We start from the raw sequence: 16,656 nt of genomic DNA, 5'->3' as shown, positions 1-16,656 counted from the left end.
ATGTCTAGCAGTGTTGATTGTGAAACTCGTGCCTCTAATATGGTGTCATGGATATTAGCAAAAAACCTGAAACCATTTACTGATGGTGAAATAATCAAAGAATGCATCATTGAAGCATCAAAATTTCTTTTCCCAAATGATAAAAAAATTCATGACAAATTTCAAAGTATGCACTTGTCCGCGCGTACAGTTACTCGAAAAATTGAGAAAATGGTTGTTAATGTTTATGAACAATTGTCAAACAATCTGTCAGAAGCTGAATTTGTGAGTATCGCTCTCGATGAGTCTACTGACCTTGTCGTTAAAGCACAACTCTGTGTTTATGCACGTTTTATCACTACGAATTGTTGTTTACTTGAAGAACTGCTTGGAATTGAACCACTGGAAACAACTACAACTGGACAAGACATTTATGACAAATTATTCAAAATATTAAAAAATAGGAAAATGCCTCTTCAAAAATTATCTTCAGTTGTCACAGATGGCCCTCCTGCTATGATTGGAAGAATTCGAGGAGTTGTTGCTTTGCTGAGAAATAGTGGTGAGTTTCCTAACAAATTTATGTCATATCACTGTGTGATATGACACCAGGAAGCACTGTGCGCTAAAGTTGCGACAATTGATGATGTAATGACAGCTGTAGTAAAAACAATCAATCATATACGTTCCAATGCACTCAAACGGCGTCAATTTCGTGCGCTAAGGGAACAAAATGAAGATGAACATGGTGATCTTCTTCTTCATTCAGAGGTATATAGACAAAAAATAAATAATTTACCATTACAATCAAAAATAAATGTTTGTCTATTTTTTGCAGGTTAGGTGGCTATCAGAAGGAAATATTCTTAACAGATTTTGGGAGTGTTTGCCAAGTGTACTGCAGTTCATGGTAACTCAAAAATTTTCATTCATTACAATGTCTATTGAAGAGTTTAAGTGTAAACTGGCTTTCCTTTGCAACATCACAGCACAATTCAATGTTCTGAATAAGAGATTACAAGGCCGCCGTGTGCTGGTTTGTGATTTGATCAACCACATCACTGTGATGAAGACAAAACTTAATTTGTACAAAACTCAATTTGCATCTGGTAGTTGTACTCATTTTCCTACTTTAAATGAATGTCAACCATCAAAGGAAATGTTATCGTCATTTTCATTAATAGTGACTGCTCTGTATGATCAATTTGAAAACAGATTTAATGAATTTGAAGACTTAAAAAAGCATATGGTTTTTTTGTGTTATCCATTTGACTTTGATATGAATGATATTAGTATTCTAAAGGACTTTGAAGAAGCTGATATTTTAAAAGCAGAGGATGAACTAATTAACTTTCAATGTGACGACGAGTTGAGAAGAAAGGCACCAAAAAAAGATGAAGATGGCACTTTTGGTGAAAGTTTAATTATTTTCTGGCATGCTGTCATAAAGGAACGTTTTCCAGTTCTTAAAAAACATGCAAATAGACTTATCTGTATGTATGGCACTAGTTACCAATGCGAACAAACATTCTCAGCCATGAAAATTATAAAAAATGTTTACAGAACAAGACTGACTGACACTCATTTGAATGACCTTGTGCTAGCTGCAACAACAAAATACTCACCAAATTTTTATTCGTGTTTTATGTGTTTTTTTTCTTAAGTATGTATTTTGTATTGATACAATTATTAGTTCTATAATCTAATTCTATACTATAATCTGTTATATAGGTAATATAACCTATTTTATATATAATTTATTTATTGCTGTGGGCCGCAACTAAAAAAAGAATTTTGCAAGGGCTCCTTTGGAAATATGGTGCCTACCACTGGTGTAGGCACTTGGGTAGAAATCTTTTGCCTTCCTGTCGACAAATGTGCTTCTTACATAACCTCGTGGATTAAGGCTGGCATGGAATCTTTTGTTCCCTCTTGACGATTCCAGGTCAAGCCTCACTCTCCTCCATGGTTTGGAGAGCGATCTCATTCGTCTAACTACCGTCTCAATAGTCTTCTTCCTATCATATACAAGGTTTTTGAATCTTTAATTAACAAACACTTAATTTCTCATCTTGAATCTAATAACCTACTTTCTGACCATCAATATGGATTTCGATCTTCTCGTTCTACAGCTGATTTGCTAACAGTAATAACTGATAGGTTTTATCGTGCATTAGATAAAGATGGAGAGGTTAAGGCCATCTTATGGTGTATCTGGCAACATCTTTAAGATTATTGAATTCTTCCTTTCCAATCGTATTATAAAAGTTGTCCTCGATGGACAGCACTCTTCTTCTTATTCTGTAACTTCAGGGTTTCCTCAAGATTCTGTCCTTGACCCTATACTCTTTTTAATTTACATTAATGATCTTCCAGATACTCTCACATCTAAGGTGGCATTGTTTGCTGACGATGCTACCATTTATTGTTGTCGTGATAAGAAACCAACACTCTCTGATTGCTTGGAGGGGGCATTTGAGCTTGAAAAGGATCTCTCTTCTGCTGCAGCATGGGGCTCGCAGTAGCTAGTGAACTTCAATACAGATAAAACTCAATTTTTTTCAGCCAATCTTTATAATTTTGATCTTCCTATATATATGAGCGGATCACCGTTCCTATATTTATAAACGGATCATCGAGTACATCAGTACTCGATGAGTCATCTCCTCTTCATCTTCTAGGATTAACTTTTACTTCCAATCTTTTTTGTAAACCATATATCAAATCAGTTGCAAATTTAGCATCTGCTAAGATTGCATCTCTTTATTTTTATAAGCTCGAAACTTTCTTACTTCGGATTCTATTCTCTATCTCTATAAATCTCAAATCCGGCCTTGTATGAAATACTGTTGCGATATCTGGGGTGGATCGTCTAATGATGCCCTTTCTCTTTTAGAAACAGTGAAAAAACGCATTGTAAACATAGTTGTGCCTGCTCTTGCAGCCAACCTTCAACCATTATCACATCGTTGTAATGTTGCTTCTCTTTCTCTTTTCTACAATTACTATAATGGGCACTGCTCTAAAGAGCTAGCGTCTCTTGTGCCATCTACTAAAATTCATTCTCGTGTGACTCTTCATTCAATTAAGTCTCATTCTTTTTTTGTGACTGTTCCTAAGTGCTCCAAAAACACTTGTTTGTCTAGTTTTTTTCTTCGAACATCAGCTCTTTGGAATTCGCTTTCTTCATCTTGCTTTCCTGATTCATATAATTTGCAATCCTTTAAGTCGTCTGCCAATTGTTATCTTGCTCTACAATCTTCATCTTTTCTCTTCCAGTAACTTCCAACTCTAATTAGTGGTTTCTAGCAGCCTTGCTGGAAGCGAAGATGTTTAAAAAAAAAAAATTAAAACGGATAAATAGAATAAAATGTACCTAATGAAAAGCGATATGTTGGGCAAAAAGCAGTGAAAAAACACTTATTAAGTTTCAGTGGTAGTTTAGGTCCCCCACCTAATTTGCTTAGTCGCACTGTGCCATTTGGAAACGCATGCTAGGTTCCCAAAACAGAATATCCAAGAATTTCTGCGCTTTTTGCGTTTGTTTTTGCAAATCCAATCAGGTTTGTACTTCTAGTTCCAGGGGTGCACTTATGGGATAAACCCGGTACAATCACAATGAGGCATTTGTGCATCTTCATTCAGCTTTATATGATTTCTCTTGAGTAGTACTGCTGGACAAAGGAGACTAATTTTTGCCCTTTGACTTACCAATTTGGCAAATAATACAGTCACATGCAGGAGAATTTCTTGTTGATGTCTTCACAGCAATTGAACTAAAATCATACAATTTGAGAAATGGCTGTGATGTTTTTCCGTCACCAATTTTGTGCAGAATGATACGACAATTTGTGCACATTCCATTTGGAAAATGATCATCATTAAAGTGTAATGGTTTTCGAGAGTGTTTTGCCAATCTGCTTATCAAGAAAGGTGTTATACTTTGATCGCATTTTGACATGTAGAGAATTCAAACTGTGTTTCGACACTCAGCATGAGTTTAAGCAGAATTGGGCATTTTAAATGTATTTTTTTAGTTCCTCTAACAAAATTTTTTAGTTTTAGTTTGAATACAAAAATGATGAACTTAAAAAAATGTTGTGAATTCACAAGAAATGAAAACAAAACTGATGTTCAACATAAGAGATGTGGTAGGTTCTAGTTTTGTAGAAGAAAAAGCCATTTTTTTGTTAGAGTTGGAATTTTTAAGAATGTTTGTTGTTATTTGTTCTATATTTACAATAAAATATCAATATAAGCTTATAAAAATGTTTTTACTTCTACAAAAATGTTTTTTGAAAAAAATTCATATGATAAAACTTCTTTGTGCATCTTATTATATATATATATATATGTATATATATATATATATATATATATATAATATATATATATATATATATATATATATATATATATATATATATATATATATATTGTATTATATATTGCAAAATTATAACACGTCCTAAGGTGTTTATATTATAGTTTAATTGTATTTGACTGAATATAAAAGTTTTTTTTTATCAATATCTCTTGTTTTAAACATAGGAAAATTTGTCAGAAAAACAGAAGGCAGTGTGAGAGCTCTATGTCAGCAGCTTTTTAGGTTGTAAAAATATAAGAAATGGAATTTAAAAAAGCATGGAAACAGTTTAATGTACCATATAGTACTTTGCAAAGAAGGAGCTTTGCAAAGACTTTTGCAAAGTTCTTTCTTTGCAAAGTACTATATGGTACTTTGCAAAACAAGGATTAGAAAAATATGTGTTTTTATATAAATTAAGTTACTAAACGGATTGGTACTACCAGTTTAACGTAAGATTTCTGTAAAACTTTATTATTTAAAAATGCTTTTTAAATAATAAATTTATTATTTAAATAATATAAAACTACAATAACTGACAAAACTGTCTCTCTCCAGTCATTAGCTCTCCAGTCATTAGTCTCTCTCTCTCCAGTCATTAGTCTCTCTCTCCAGTCATTAGCTCTTTAGTCATTAGTCTCTCTCTTCAGTCATTAGCTCTCCAGTCATTAGTTTCTCTCTCCAGTCATTAGCTCTTTAGTCATTAGTCTCTCTCTTCAGTCATTAGCTCTCCAGTCATTAGTTTCTCTCTCCAGTCATTAGCTTTCCAGTCATTAGTCTCTCTCTTCAGTCATTAGCTCTCCAGTCATTAGCTCTCCAGTCATTAGTCTCTCTCCAGTCATTAGTCTCTCTCTCTCCAGTCATTAGCTCTTCAGTCATTAGTCTCTCTCCAGTCATTAGCTCTCCAGTCATTAGTATCTCTCCAGTCATTAGCTCTCCAGTCATTAGTCTCTCTCTCCAGTCATTAGCTCTTTAGTCATTAGTCTCTCTCTCCAGTCATTAGCTCTCCAGTCATTAGTTTCTCTCTCCAGTCATTAGCTCTCCAGTCATTAGTCTCTCTCTTCAGTCATTAGCTCTCCAGTCATTAGCTCTCCATTCATTAGTCTCTCACTCCAGTCATTAGTCTCTCTCCAGTTATTTGTTGTCAAAATAAACTCTCTGACCAGTCATTAACTGACCAACTAATATAATCTTTTGCAAATTTTATTCTGGTTTTTAAATTTCTTGCAGCTTTCAGCGGTTTCCCAGCCGGCACATCTAATTTCTTTTTCGAAATTAAAACCTTTATAGACACGCGTTTGACGATCTGGGCGTAAGCAAAAAATACGTGTATATTACGGGCAATTTTACTCGAGTTTTGAAACGTATTTTTTGGGGTTTTAAAGTAAAATGTAAATGTCGCATACTTTTATCATTGGTTTTGCATTTCTTACGGAAAGATATTATAATATAACACTACGTTCCCGTAACGATAAAACCAATAATATTTTAACTGGTATTTATGGTAATTTTATGGTAAATAGTAACAGTTAATTTCACGGAATGAAAACCATTTTTGACATGCTTTTTTTATTTTATTTTAAAAAGTTTTAAAAACGCAACAGAAACCAAGCGTAACTTTTTTCCGAGTTGTGCCGGCTGGGTTTTTAACTGGACGGCTGCCAAACAGATCATTTAGTTGTATTCGACGATTAATGGTATCGACGTAACCGTTTGTGCCATGAAACTGATGCATAAATGAATTAAGTTTGATAGCAGTCTTGCGAGGATTATTCTTGAAATACGTTACTAATAATCTATCAGTCTTTTCAGTTGTAACTTTCGGTCTTCTAGAACGAGGTTTGCTTTCAATATTTTTGCGCAGACAAAATCTTTTGATAATGTGACTTATTCCTGGTTTAGAAACATTGTAAAGTTCAGAAATCTGCCTGTAAGTTATTTTATTTCTCATAGTTTTTATAACTAATTTCTTTACTTCCTTTGAAAATCCCTTTGCCTTTCCCCTGCTTTTTAAATATCACTAAGTAATTGAATTAATAAATTTTATAAATATTTTGGCCTTTAGTTTTTCTTTTGTTTGCAAAAATATTATTTAATTGACGATACTGTTTCTAAACTTTTGCACGGAAGCTTTTTCAAAAAAACAATTAAAAGTTAATTAACCGTTCAATTTTACAACTTTTTGGTTTGTATCTTAAATTAAAATAATATAAAGCACATTTGGTAAAAATTTCAGCTTATTTAAGAAAGTTTGTTAAAAGTTATGGAGTAAAAACTAAAAAAAGTAGGTGTTTCTAAACTTTTGCACGCTGCATTCTTAGATTTGCATATTTTATCGCTATTTATAAATATATAGGCATCAAATGTGCTTATTATTTGTGGAAAGAACATTAACAAAATAAGAAAATGGTTGGATGCCTGATTTATGCTCTTTGTATATGTCAGGCAATTTTGCGTCACCCCCTTTTTTTTTACATGACTTGAAAAAAGTATACATTAAGTTTAAACTAATGGATGTTGCACTACCTAGCTCAGTTTTGGTTTGTCATTCACCTTTAAATCTTATAAATTTGAATTAACTGTACAGATTTTTAAAACAAGAATTTTGAGGCCTCTTATATCAGGGCCTGGGTCAACATTGTCCCGTTGCCCTCCCCTCCTTGGAGCAGCTCTACATCCAATACTCCAGTTGAAGATGAAAGCGAAAAGACCCAGTGATTCTGCTTAGAATGACTTGGATTGACATTTTTAGGCACCCTAATAACTACACAATAAATTGATGACAATCTAGAGTTCTATGTATTCTTACTTTATAATAGTTTTTATTTTCTTAATTTTTTAACATTAGAAAAACTAGGTATTTGAAAAAACATCTGTAAGATCGTCAGAACCTTAAACTAGTGTAAACAAAATATTAGGTTATAAAGTAACTAACTATAAGTACAACATAATATAATAAAATATACATACATATATCGCTTTGTAGTATAGGGAATAAAGTTTAATAAATATATCCATAATATAAATATTATTGTCATATTTTGATATTATGGGAGAGTAAAAGATTTTTTAGTTTAATTTTGAAAAGATGCAAAAAAGTTGCTAGATCAAAATAAAAATTAGGCAAAGCAATTTTATTCCACAAATGGGGCGCACGGTAATCAATGCAAATGATTAAAGTTTTTTGCGACAAAAGGGCTCATTTAGAAGGATGGTAATTCTTAGAGAGTATTTATTGGTAGGTTTTAAGGTAAATAGCAAAATTAATTACACGTATTGCAAATTTGTGAGGCAATCTCTTTTTATTTTAATTTGGTCAATAAAAATATCAGGTAGAGTTGGGGGTAAATAACTTTTTCAAGCAATTGATTAATAAAGAATCCATATTGTTTTGTCAATATTTAGGGTAAGTTTATTGCATTTGAACCAGTTAGTAATATTTTTAATTTCTTCATTAATAGTAGCAAAGAGTTCATTGATACTGTTATTTGATAAAAATAAATTAGTATCATACGAAAACATTAAGAGTATTATGCAAATCATTAATGTAGATTAAAAAAAGAAGCAGCCCCAATATTGATCCTTGCGGAACGCCACATGAAATATCTAAAACATTTTTTTGATAAAGATCGTTAAAAGAAACAAATTGTATTTGGTTTGTTAACTAACTTTTAAACCATTTTAAAAATTGCTCCGTTTACTCCCAGCCGGCACATCTGGTATTGTAAATAGCCAGAGTATTTATTACGTATTTTATACTGCTGTTGATACTAGAAAAATGCGTATCTAGTTTTAAGTGTTAAATTCGAGTTCAATACCGCGTATTAATCAAAAATACGTATAATCGTTCCCGAATATTTTTAAATATTAGCATTTAGCACAAAAGTTTAAGTTAGGGTGCAATGCGCATGCGTTCACTAAAATCGCAAGATCAAAATTAAATTAAACAAGAAGTTTAGTGAATCACTATTATGTTCACTTAACTTGGCTGAAGTGAGGATTGAGAATACTAAACCTACCAGAATATCAAATACCTGTTCCACATGCCTTAAAATAACTCAGTGCTGCGCTTGACCGGCGTTCATTGCGTGCACCGCACGTAGGCGGCCGAATTAAAAGGGCCGTCTGCGTGCGTTATATATTATATTTATATATTTATACAGTGCAATCTCTCTAATTAGAATTTTATGGAGAAAAATAAAAGTTCGAATTAGAGAGATTTTCGAATTATAGAAAGTTGACTTTTTTTCAAATATTCTTTTCAAAGTAACGAATAGAAATCAAACATACAAACAAATAGTAATTCTTAGGCCTAAAAGCAATATATATTATGTGTTTTAAACTTTTAAATTTGAAAAAAAAATCAGTAATTGTAGATTGTCTATTATAAAATAGTAAATTCATGAAAATTTTTGACGCATAACTCTATCGCAAAATATAAAGCTTTTTATTTTACCAGCAAGCCACTAATTGGTACATTATCAGCTCTCATTCGTTTGAACCATTTAAGTACAGCTTTGTTTACTAACTAATACGAATCAAATTAGGTGGAATTTATCAGCTCTCATTCGTTTAAACCATTTAAGTACAGCTTTGTTTACTAACTAATACGAATCAAATTAGGTGGAATTTACGATAATTTAGGAATAGGGTAAATTACGATAAGTTTAGGAATTAGGTGAAATTTACGATAGCCTTATAGAAGTAGCTGAAGAATGTTTAACGCCAACAGTTTGACATGAGGCGAATGTTTGGCAATGAAAATTAAATCTTGTTCAATAATAGTATGGTACAAAATCTTGGAAAAGGTAGATGTCATTATTAAAATGGTGCAATCAATTATGGAAGTTTTGAAGTTTTTCAAAAGCATTGGAAATGATAAATGTTTCAAAGATTATTTGAAAATTTCTAATGAAATTTGTAAAGCAGTTGAAACAGAACCGGATTTCCGTGCTAAAATTAGTGTAAGTCGTCGACGTCACCGAAAACAATTTAGCTATGAATGGAGAAGAAGATATTCAATTTACTCCAAAAGAAACTTTTAAAATTAATTTTTATTATGTTATACTAGATACAGCTATTTCATCTCTTACCACCCGTTTTGAAACTTTGTCAAATTTTGAACAATGTTTTGGATCTCTCTACAAATTTATTGATATGGAAGATGAAGAAATAAAAAAGTTGTTTCAATCTTCATAATAAATTTAAAGATTGTGAACTCTGTGGTATCAATGGCGCGGAATTTTATGAAGAAATGATTTCTTTAAAAATAATCGTAAGAGACAAAAAGCAGCCCGAAGAACTCCTAAATTTTTTGTATAAATACAACTTGGAGACGTCTTTTCTAAATGTCGCCACGAGTTAAAAACTTTTTCTAACAATTCCAGTTTCCGTTGCTTCAGGAGAGCGAAGTTTCTCAAAACTGAAAATAATTAAAAACTACCTGAGGACATCCATTACACAAGAACGTCTCAGTAATGTTTCAATTATTACAATAGAAAGTGACATAGCTAATTCGCTAAATATTCAAGAAGCGATTGAACAATTTGCTTCCATAAAATCGCGTCGGGTAATTTTTAATTTGATTTTAATATGTAAATGCTAATGTTACATGTAATTTTGTAAATATAAATTAAAAATTAAATTTTAATTTTTTTTTCTTTGATATTTGTTACCTTGAAAGGCGGCTATACATACTAGCACTCAGTCGGCCAAATGCCCAGACACGGCCTTGGTATAACTGCCATAGATCTAGTATGCATTAAGTACAAAGAAAGTAACAACTCTACCAGTGATTATTTTCCTGAAAATAATAGATGAATTTGCACCAGTTAAAAACGTCGAAGAACCTCAATGAAAAAATAAAAGTTATGATAAAAAGAAGAGATTTAGCTAAAAAAAAAAAAAATGTATAGATGAAAAAGAAAAAGAACTTGAGGATATTAAAAAACAGATCAGAAGCCTTATAAGGAAGTTTGAAATAGACAAAGGAAAAGAGGCATTCCAAAAGCAAAAACACCAAAGATGGTTGGAAGTATATTTAGAAAATGTGTTTTAATACTAAAGATAAAAAATTAAACCCTAGATAAAAAAGCAATCAATTTTAACAATCTAAATAACCATCTAGCTTCAGTAGTTCAATGCAAAGATAGGACTTCACTTGTATGGCCATACGGATGTGACCAAATCGATAGCTTTAGTTTTAAGTTAGTGAAAATAGAAACTGTATTGAACGTACTTAACCAAGTAAAAAATAACTAATCAGCTAGGCATGATGGACTCTAAGCTTATTTAATCAAACGATTGGACAATTCTCTAGCAAAAAATCTAATCATCATTTTAAACAAATCTAAAGATGAGGGTGTATTTCCTGAAATCTGGAAAAAAGCTAATATTACAACAATATGGAAGGGAAAAGGTACAAAATCACCCTCAATTTTACCATTACTTTGGAGAGTTTATGAAAAGATAATACACAGACATCTATCCGAATATAGTGAAGCTAAAAAATTAATACCAATCAGCAATTTGTATTCGGGAAGAATTCCAACTGTGAAACTGCATTAATAACTGCAACTAACTCGTGGTATAGTTCGTTAAATGAAGGAAAACTTGTTGGCACCCTATTAATAGACTTGACAAAAGCATTTGATAGTATTCCACATCAAAATTTACTAAACAAGCTTGCTAAAGTATGACTAAGCTAAAAAGCTGGTAAACTATTTCAAAATTACCTAGAAGGACGGGTTCAGAGGGTGAAAAACGGAAATAAGATTACCCCATAGAAGCTGATAACAAGAGGCGTACCGCAAGGTACATAAGAGATATTCCACAACCATTAACAACTGAATCTTATATATTTGTAAACGACATTGCCCTATTAGCTGCAGACAGTTCACTAGAAGTTGTCATTGAGAAACTAATAAGTTCTATACCGATTATGGTTTCACTATCAACTCCAGTAAAACGCAGCTGATAGTGTTAAAATCACCGAGAAAAAAACTTCCAAATAACTTACACATTAAAATTGGAAATATTAAAATTTAACCAGTAACTCATGTTAAGTTATTACGGGTCACTATAGAACCACATTTCCAATTCAAAGAACAACCGTTGAAAAATGCCACTCTAGTATGGGAATATTAGCAAAAGTATCTGTCAGGCTTCCGAGGAAATTTTTAAATGTACCTTGGGGGAGAGAAGAAGTGTTCATGCGACAAGAATAGTCAAGTCGGTGTTGTCGGGAGTATGTCATCCATCGATGGCTAACATGTTTAAAATAAATGGTGACTCGACCTTATTGTTAAAAAAGCGGCAAACCGAAAAGGAAGTAAAGGCTACATTATTATTGGGGCCAACATATTTAACAAAGTTGGCTCCTAATATATCCATAGTGTTATGTCATTCCTCTTCCACTGCTTGAGTAGTAGCATATACTACTCAAGCAGTGGAAGAGAAACCGGAAAATATATTATATATATATATATATATATATATATATATATATATATATATATATATATATATATATATATATTTACATACATACATACATACATACATACATACACATATATATTTAAATACATACAAATATATATATATATATATATATATATATATATATATATATATATATATATATATATATATATATAATTATAAAGGCAAAGTTGTTCAACTGTTGCTGAGTTTAAACAGTAATAATAAATATAAAAAGATAAAAAATAAAAGTGAAAAGTCTATATTTCATTTATGCAACTTTTAATATTATCTTGCTTTAATAAAAACATATATTCTATAACTATATTCTGTCAGGAATTTTCAGGTATATACGAGAAGCTATATGAAAAGTCTTCATATAGCTTTTGTGATATATGTAAAATGTTTTAGCAGAGCAATATTTTTTCAGAAGAGATATCCTTCTGATAAAGCATTTCACGTATATCAATGCTTTTTTCATTAATATAATATTATATAATAAAATATAAATTAATTTTACATTATGTTATATATAATCAAGTTCATTAATATAATATTAAGTTATAAGAAAAGATTAAAGATCAGTTAAAGCCGTTATCATATGCTATTATTAAATGATTTTATCATTTACAACTCATCAGTGCAATCTGTAACGGGAATATATCTGTTATCAAATAACATATGTGATAATACATGATAAATACAAAAATCCCAGAAGTATAGATAGAATAAATCTATCTATACTTCTGGTAAATATATTGTTGTTGTTGTAACTAGATATTAGTGCAAACTGTACTTCCAGTTTCCACTAATAACTACGTAGATATACCTCCATTACAGTTTGCACTGATATGTTGGTATATGTAATAATACTTTAGCAGAATAATAAATATTCTTTGGCTAAAGCATTATCATGTATATCAATATATCAGTGGAAAGTTTAAGTACAGTTTGCACAGATATGTTGATATATGTGATAATGCTTTAGCCGAACAATTTTTATTGTTCTGCTAAAGTATTATTACATATACCAACATAGTATATAATTATTATCACATATAATATATGTGATAACAGATATATCTCCAGTACTGGAGATATATCTATTATCACATATGTGATAATAAATGTATCTCTAATACTGTTTTTCCTAATATTTTGTCAAGTTCATTAGATGAACTTTTACCAAAAGACCTTTCTTCACTGGAAAGCAAGTATATCTCTGTAAAGTGATAGCCAAAATAGATATTCAAGTGATTGTTAAAATAGAGTATCATATTTGGTTGATTTTTCTGGTGATGTTGAATTCAGTGATACTGATTCTGAACCCAAACCAGCGTATGTTGTACACAACTTAATAAGAGATGCAGTAAATAATATACAACTGATTCTAATGCAGTCTAGAAAATTTGAAAAGTATGACGTACCAAAAGATTTCCAAGCATTAACTAGAACTCCTCGTTATATTGTATCCACGCTGTATTGAGCAAGTGTAGCTGCATTTAGATTTGCAAAGGTTTGAAGTAGATAACAATTTTATAAGTATTGATGTAAATAATGATGGACTTCCAATTTAGTGCTTTGATAGCAATTGGACCAATTTTTTGTTCAACAGTAAAATTTAGTATATTGTCCTTTTCCAGTGGCTATTTTTATTCGAAATGCAATGCCATTAGGCTTTCATGACGCAATTTTGTTAACAAGATTTTGTCGCAAAAGTTATTAATTTAACAACTAATGGGTTAGTTAATAATGAAAAACAGTATGGATTTATTTTGCATTGTTTTATTTGTGATTAAAAAATAATGCAATTTTATAAACTGATGCTGAATTTAGGTCAAATGCTTACTCATTGCATAAGAATAAGAACAGCATATGATTGTTAATAAATAGTTTAGATATGGTTCTTTTATTTGCTATTGAGCCTATGCGCAATTTTTTTCTTCGAAGTGTATCATCAATATCTTTATGTTGTTTGAAATTCAAATCAAAAATTCAAATCAGCTGTGCTTAGAAACGATTCATTTTAAATCAAATGTTGGAAATTGATCAGTCCACTGCTTCTGGATAGTTAGAAGTCCAAAAGATGTTTTTGAACTAGAAAATTAGAAGGCAACAGAATTTTTTCAACTCATCTTATATACAAGAAATATTGTGTTTGAGAAAGTTTTAGACAATGAAGTTTAAAATCTGTTTGTTGCATTTGCTGTAACTTTAGGAATCTTAAACAAAGACAATGATAATAACAAAAATTAATAATTGCTATTTGCTAAATGCTTTTTTTTTACTTGTATCCATAATTCATTTAAGATCTGTAACTTTAAATGTTCATAACTTGTTTCATACTGTTGATGGTTTAAGTATTATAGTTGTTCTGTAAATTATACATCTGTATTTAAATTTGAAAACTTACAATATTAAAAAAATACAATAAGAAATGCAAAATTTAATGTAGCTAAATGATTTAATGGACTTTCAAACCCTTCAGGGTAAAACATAAAATGTAAAATGATTTTTAAAAGAAACAAAAACTCTATGTAAAAATGGAATCTTTACATAGAGAGTATTTACATAGAAAAATGTAATCTCTATGTATTGTAAAGTAATGAAGACACTTCTTAGCCAGGGAGAGAAAAAATGTTTTATTGCTATAAGCAATACTCTTCCAGTTTCTTAACAAAATCAGTTTTTCAAAAACAGAACTAAAATTATATATACCCAACAATAAATACAAAATAAACTCACTAATTTAGATTTACATTAAAGTTATTATTTGAATTTATGTATTTATGTTAAGGTTGTTAACGATTATGTATTTTAAAGCTGTTATTGATAAAAATTTTATTAAACAAACAAAAATTAGAAATTTTTATATTGTTATTAATCTTTGCTTTTACATATCCAGTTATATAGTGTTATACAAAAGTTCTTTGCTGTTTTTCTTATTAAGGATGACGATAAAGACAAAATTAGCGACAAAGAATACAGAAAGGTAAAACTAACTCAGTTGAAACTTTTAATATTTTTGTGTATGTGGTATGTCTCTCACAATAAACGGACTGCAAATATTCAGATTAAGTAAGATCTTTTCTTTTGGTTAAATTAATTTCTTTTTTTCTGATATAGATTTCTTAAGTTTGGAAGAACTATAGAAAAACATCAGAAGTTTTGTTTTTCTTCGAAATCGTCCTTCTTGATGAGGTACCACCAAAGGCGAATGCAGTCAAATCTTTTAATAAAATGGATTTCAATTGTTTGCCTATTAATATAAATTTTGAATATCACATTGTATAGTGTAATTTTAGTTGTATAAATAGTAATTGTAAAAAATAATACATTTTTATCATACATTAGTATACTAGTAGAGGTAAAATAATTCAAGGTAAATAATACATTAGTATACTAGTAGAGGATTTTGGCGCAATTTTGTTTTTATAAAATTAATATAACATGGATTTTTATTATATTATAAAAACTATAATATAGATGCGCATTTGAACATTGTATAAGTAATAGTTAAGTATTAGTTTTTTGTTATTACTTTTAGAGCCAATGCGTGTACGCTTTTGTATATGCATGTAATAAAAACACGTTTCAAACGCGTCTTATGTGTCCAATAATCTACGTGTCTAAAACGTATTTCTGGTACGCGTTCTACTCGGTAAAATGGCTAATATACATTCGTGAATACCACGTGTTCTGAAAAGTATTAAATGCGCACTTTTAATGCGCACCAAGAAAACATTGTATTGAATAATATCTAATTACAGTGTTTTATGCGTATTTACAAGAGTTTCAAATGCGAGTTTGATACTCAGTAGGATTCGCTTTATATAATCAATTTTAAATGCATCTGAAGCGTATTTCTAATGCGAGTTTGACATGATAAAATGGCTAACATACATACCATGATGCGTATTCAAACAAATTTTAAATGCGCATTTACAACTTAATGTGCCGGCTGGGTCCATACTATTTAAGTTTATGAATCAAAATGCCATGAATTACTGTATCAAATGCTTTTACTAAATCTAAAAAAATTACCTAATGTAAATTGTGAATTTTGAAAGAGTTAGAAATTTCACGGACAAACTGGATGATTACATGCTCAGTAGAATCCCAGCGGGCACATTAAGTTGTAAATGCGCATTTAAAACTTGTTTAAATACGCATTATTCTGGTATGTACGTTAGCTACCCAGTCGGCATATCTAGTATTGTAAATACTCGGAGTATTGATCACGTATAACATACCGCCATTGATACCAGAAAAATGCGCATTTAGTTTTAAGTTTCGAACTCGAGTTCAATACCACTTATTTATCAAAAATACGTATTTATAATATTTGATCAAAATTGGATATGATATCGAACCCAATTTTGATCAAATATTAACAAAAAATGGAAAAACGAAAATCTTGGCTTTTAAAGCGCATGCTTAATCTGAAATTGCGAAAACAAAATCTAAATTAAAAAGGTCTCGAGAAATTTAGTAAATTATCTCTAGTACAGTTACAGTGCTTTATTGCACTAAAAGAGTTACTAAAACTTTATCATAAAAATATTTACTACTACTTTTAAATTTATTAATTTAGTTTAATGAAGTCCTAAATTAATATAGTTCAAATATATTTTAAATCCTATCATTTCATACCTTGCTTATGTTGATTATTATTTTATTGACATTTCTGTTATGCTATTATCTTTTTTTGTTCTGTTTTAGAAAATTTAGAAAAATAAGTTAAAATTTTGAGCCAACACTGACATTTTAATTGTTGCTAAACGTTAAATTTTGTTATTAGGATTGCAGTTCTTTTATCTGTTTTTTTG

The 16,656-nt window shown here is 30.3% G+C and overlaps 2 protein-coding genes across 2 annotated transcripts; both read left to right on the top strand.

Moving 5' to 3' along the window:
• LOC136081339 (protein FAM200C-like) lies at positions 1 to 585 on the top strand. The gene has a single exon (XM_065798649.1). The coding sequence runs from the start codon at positions 1 to 3 to the stop codon at positions 583 to 585; it is 585 nt and encodes a 194-aa protein (XP_065654721.1).
• A 45-nt stretch (positions 586 to 630) lies between these two features.
• LOC136081338 (general transcription factor II-I repeat domain-containing protein 2A-like) lies at positions 631 to 1,642 on the top strand. Its single transcript, XM_065798648.1, has 2 exons — positions 631 to 750; positions 818 to 1,642. Exons 1-2 carry the CDS (start codon positions 631 to 633, stop codon positions 1,640 to 1,642), a joined length of 945 nt encoding a protein of 314 aa, XP_065654720.1.
• Positions 1,643 to 16,656: the final 15,014 nt, after the last annotated feature.

Source organism: Hydra vulgaris, chromosome 06 (genome assembly GCF_038396675.1).
Source record: "Hydra vulgaris chromosome 06, alternate assembly HydraT2T_AEP".
Classification (NCBI taxonomy): Eukaryota; Metazoa; Cnidaria; class Hydrozoa; order Anthoathecata; family Hydridae; genus Hydra; species Hydra vulgaris.
This window is presented reverse-complemented; position numbering and strand designations above follow the sequence as displayed.

What these genes read in the sequence shown, in the direction of transcription:
- LOC136081339 (XM_065798649.1), top strand. Translation starts at nt 1, where the DNA reads ATGTCTAGCAGTGTTGATTGTGAAACTCGTGCCTCTAATATGGTGTCA.
- LOC136081338 (XM_065798648.1), top strand. Translation starts at nt 631, where the DNA reads ATGACAGCTGTAGTAAAAACAATCAATCATATACGTTCCAATGCACTC. An exon ending in ATCTTCTTCTTCATTCAGAG is followed by an intron (nt 751 to 817) that starts GTATATAGACAA and finishes TATTTTTTGCAG; the next exon opens with GTTAGGTGGCTATCAGAAGG.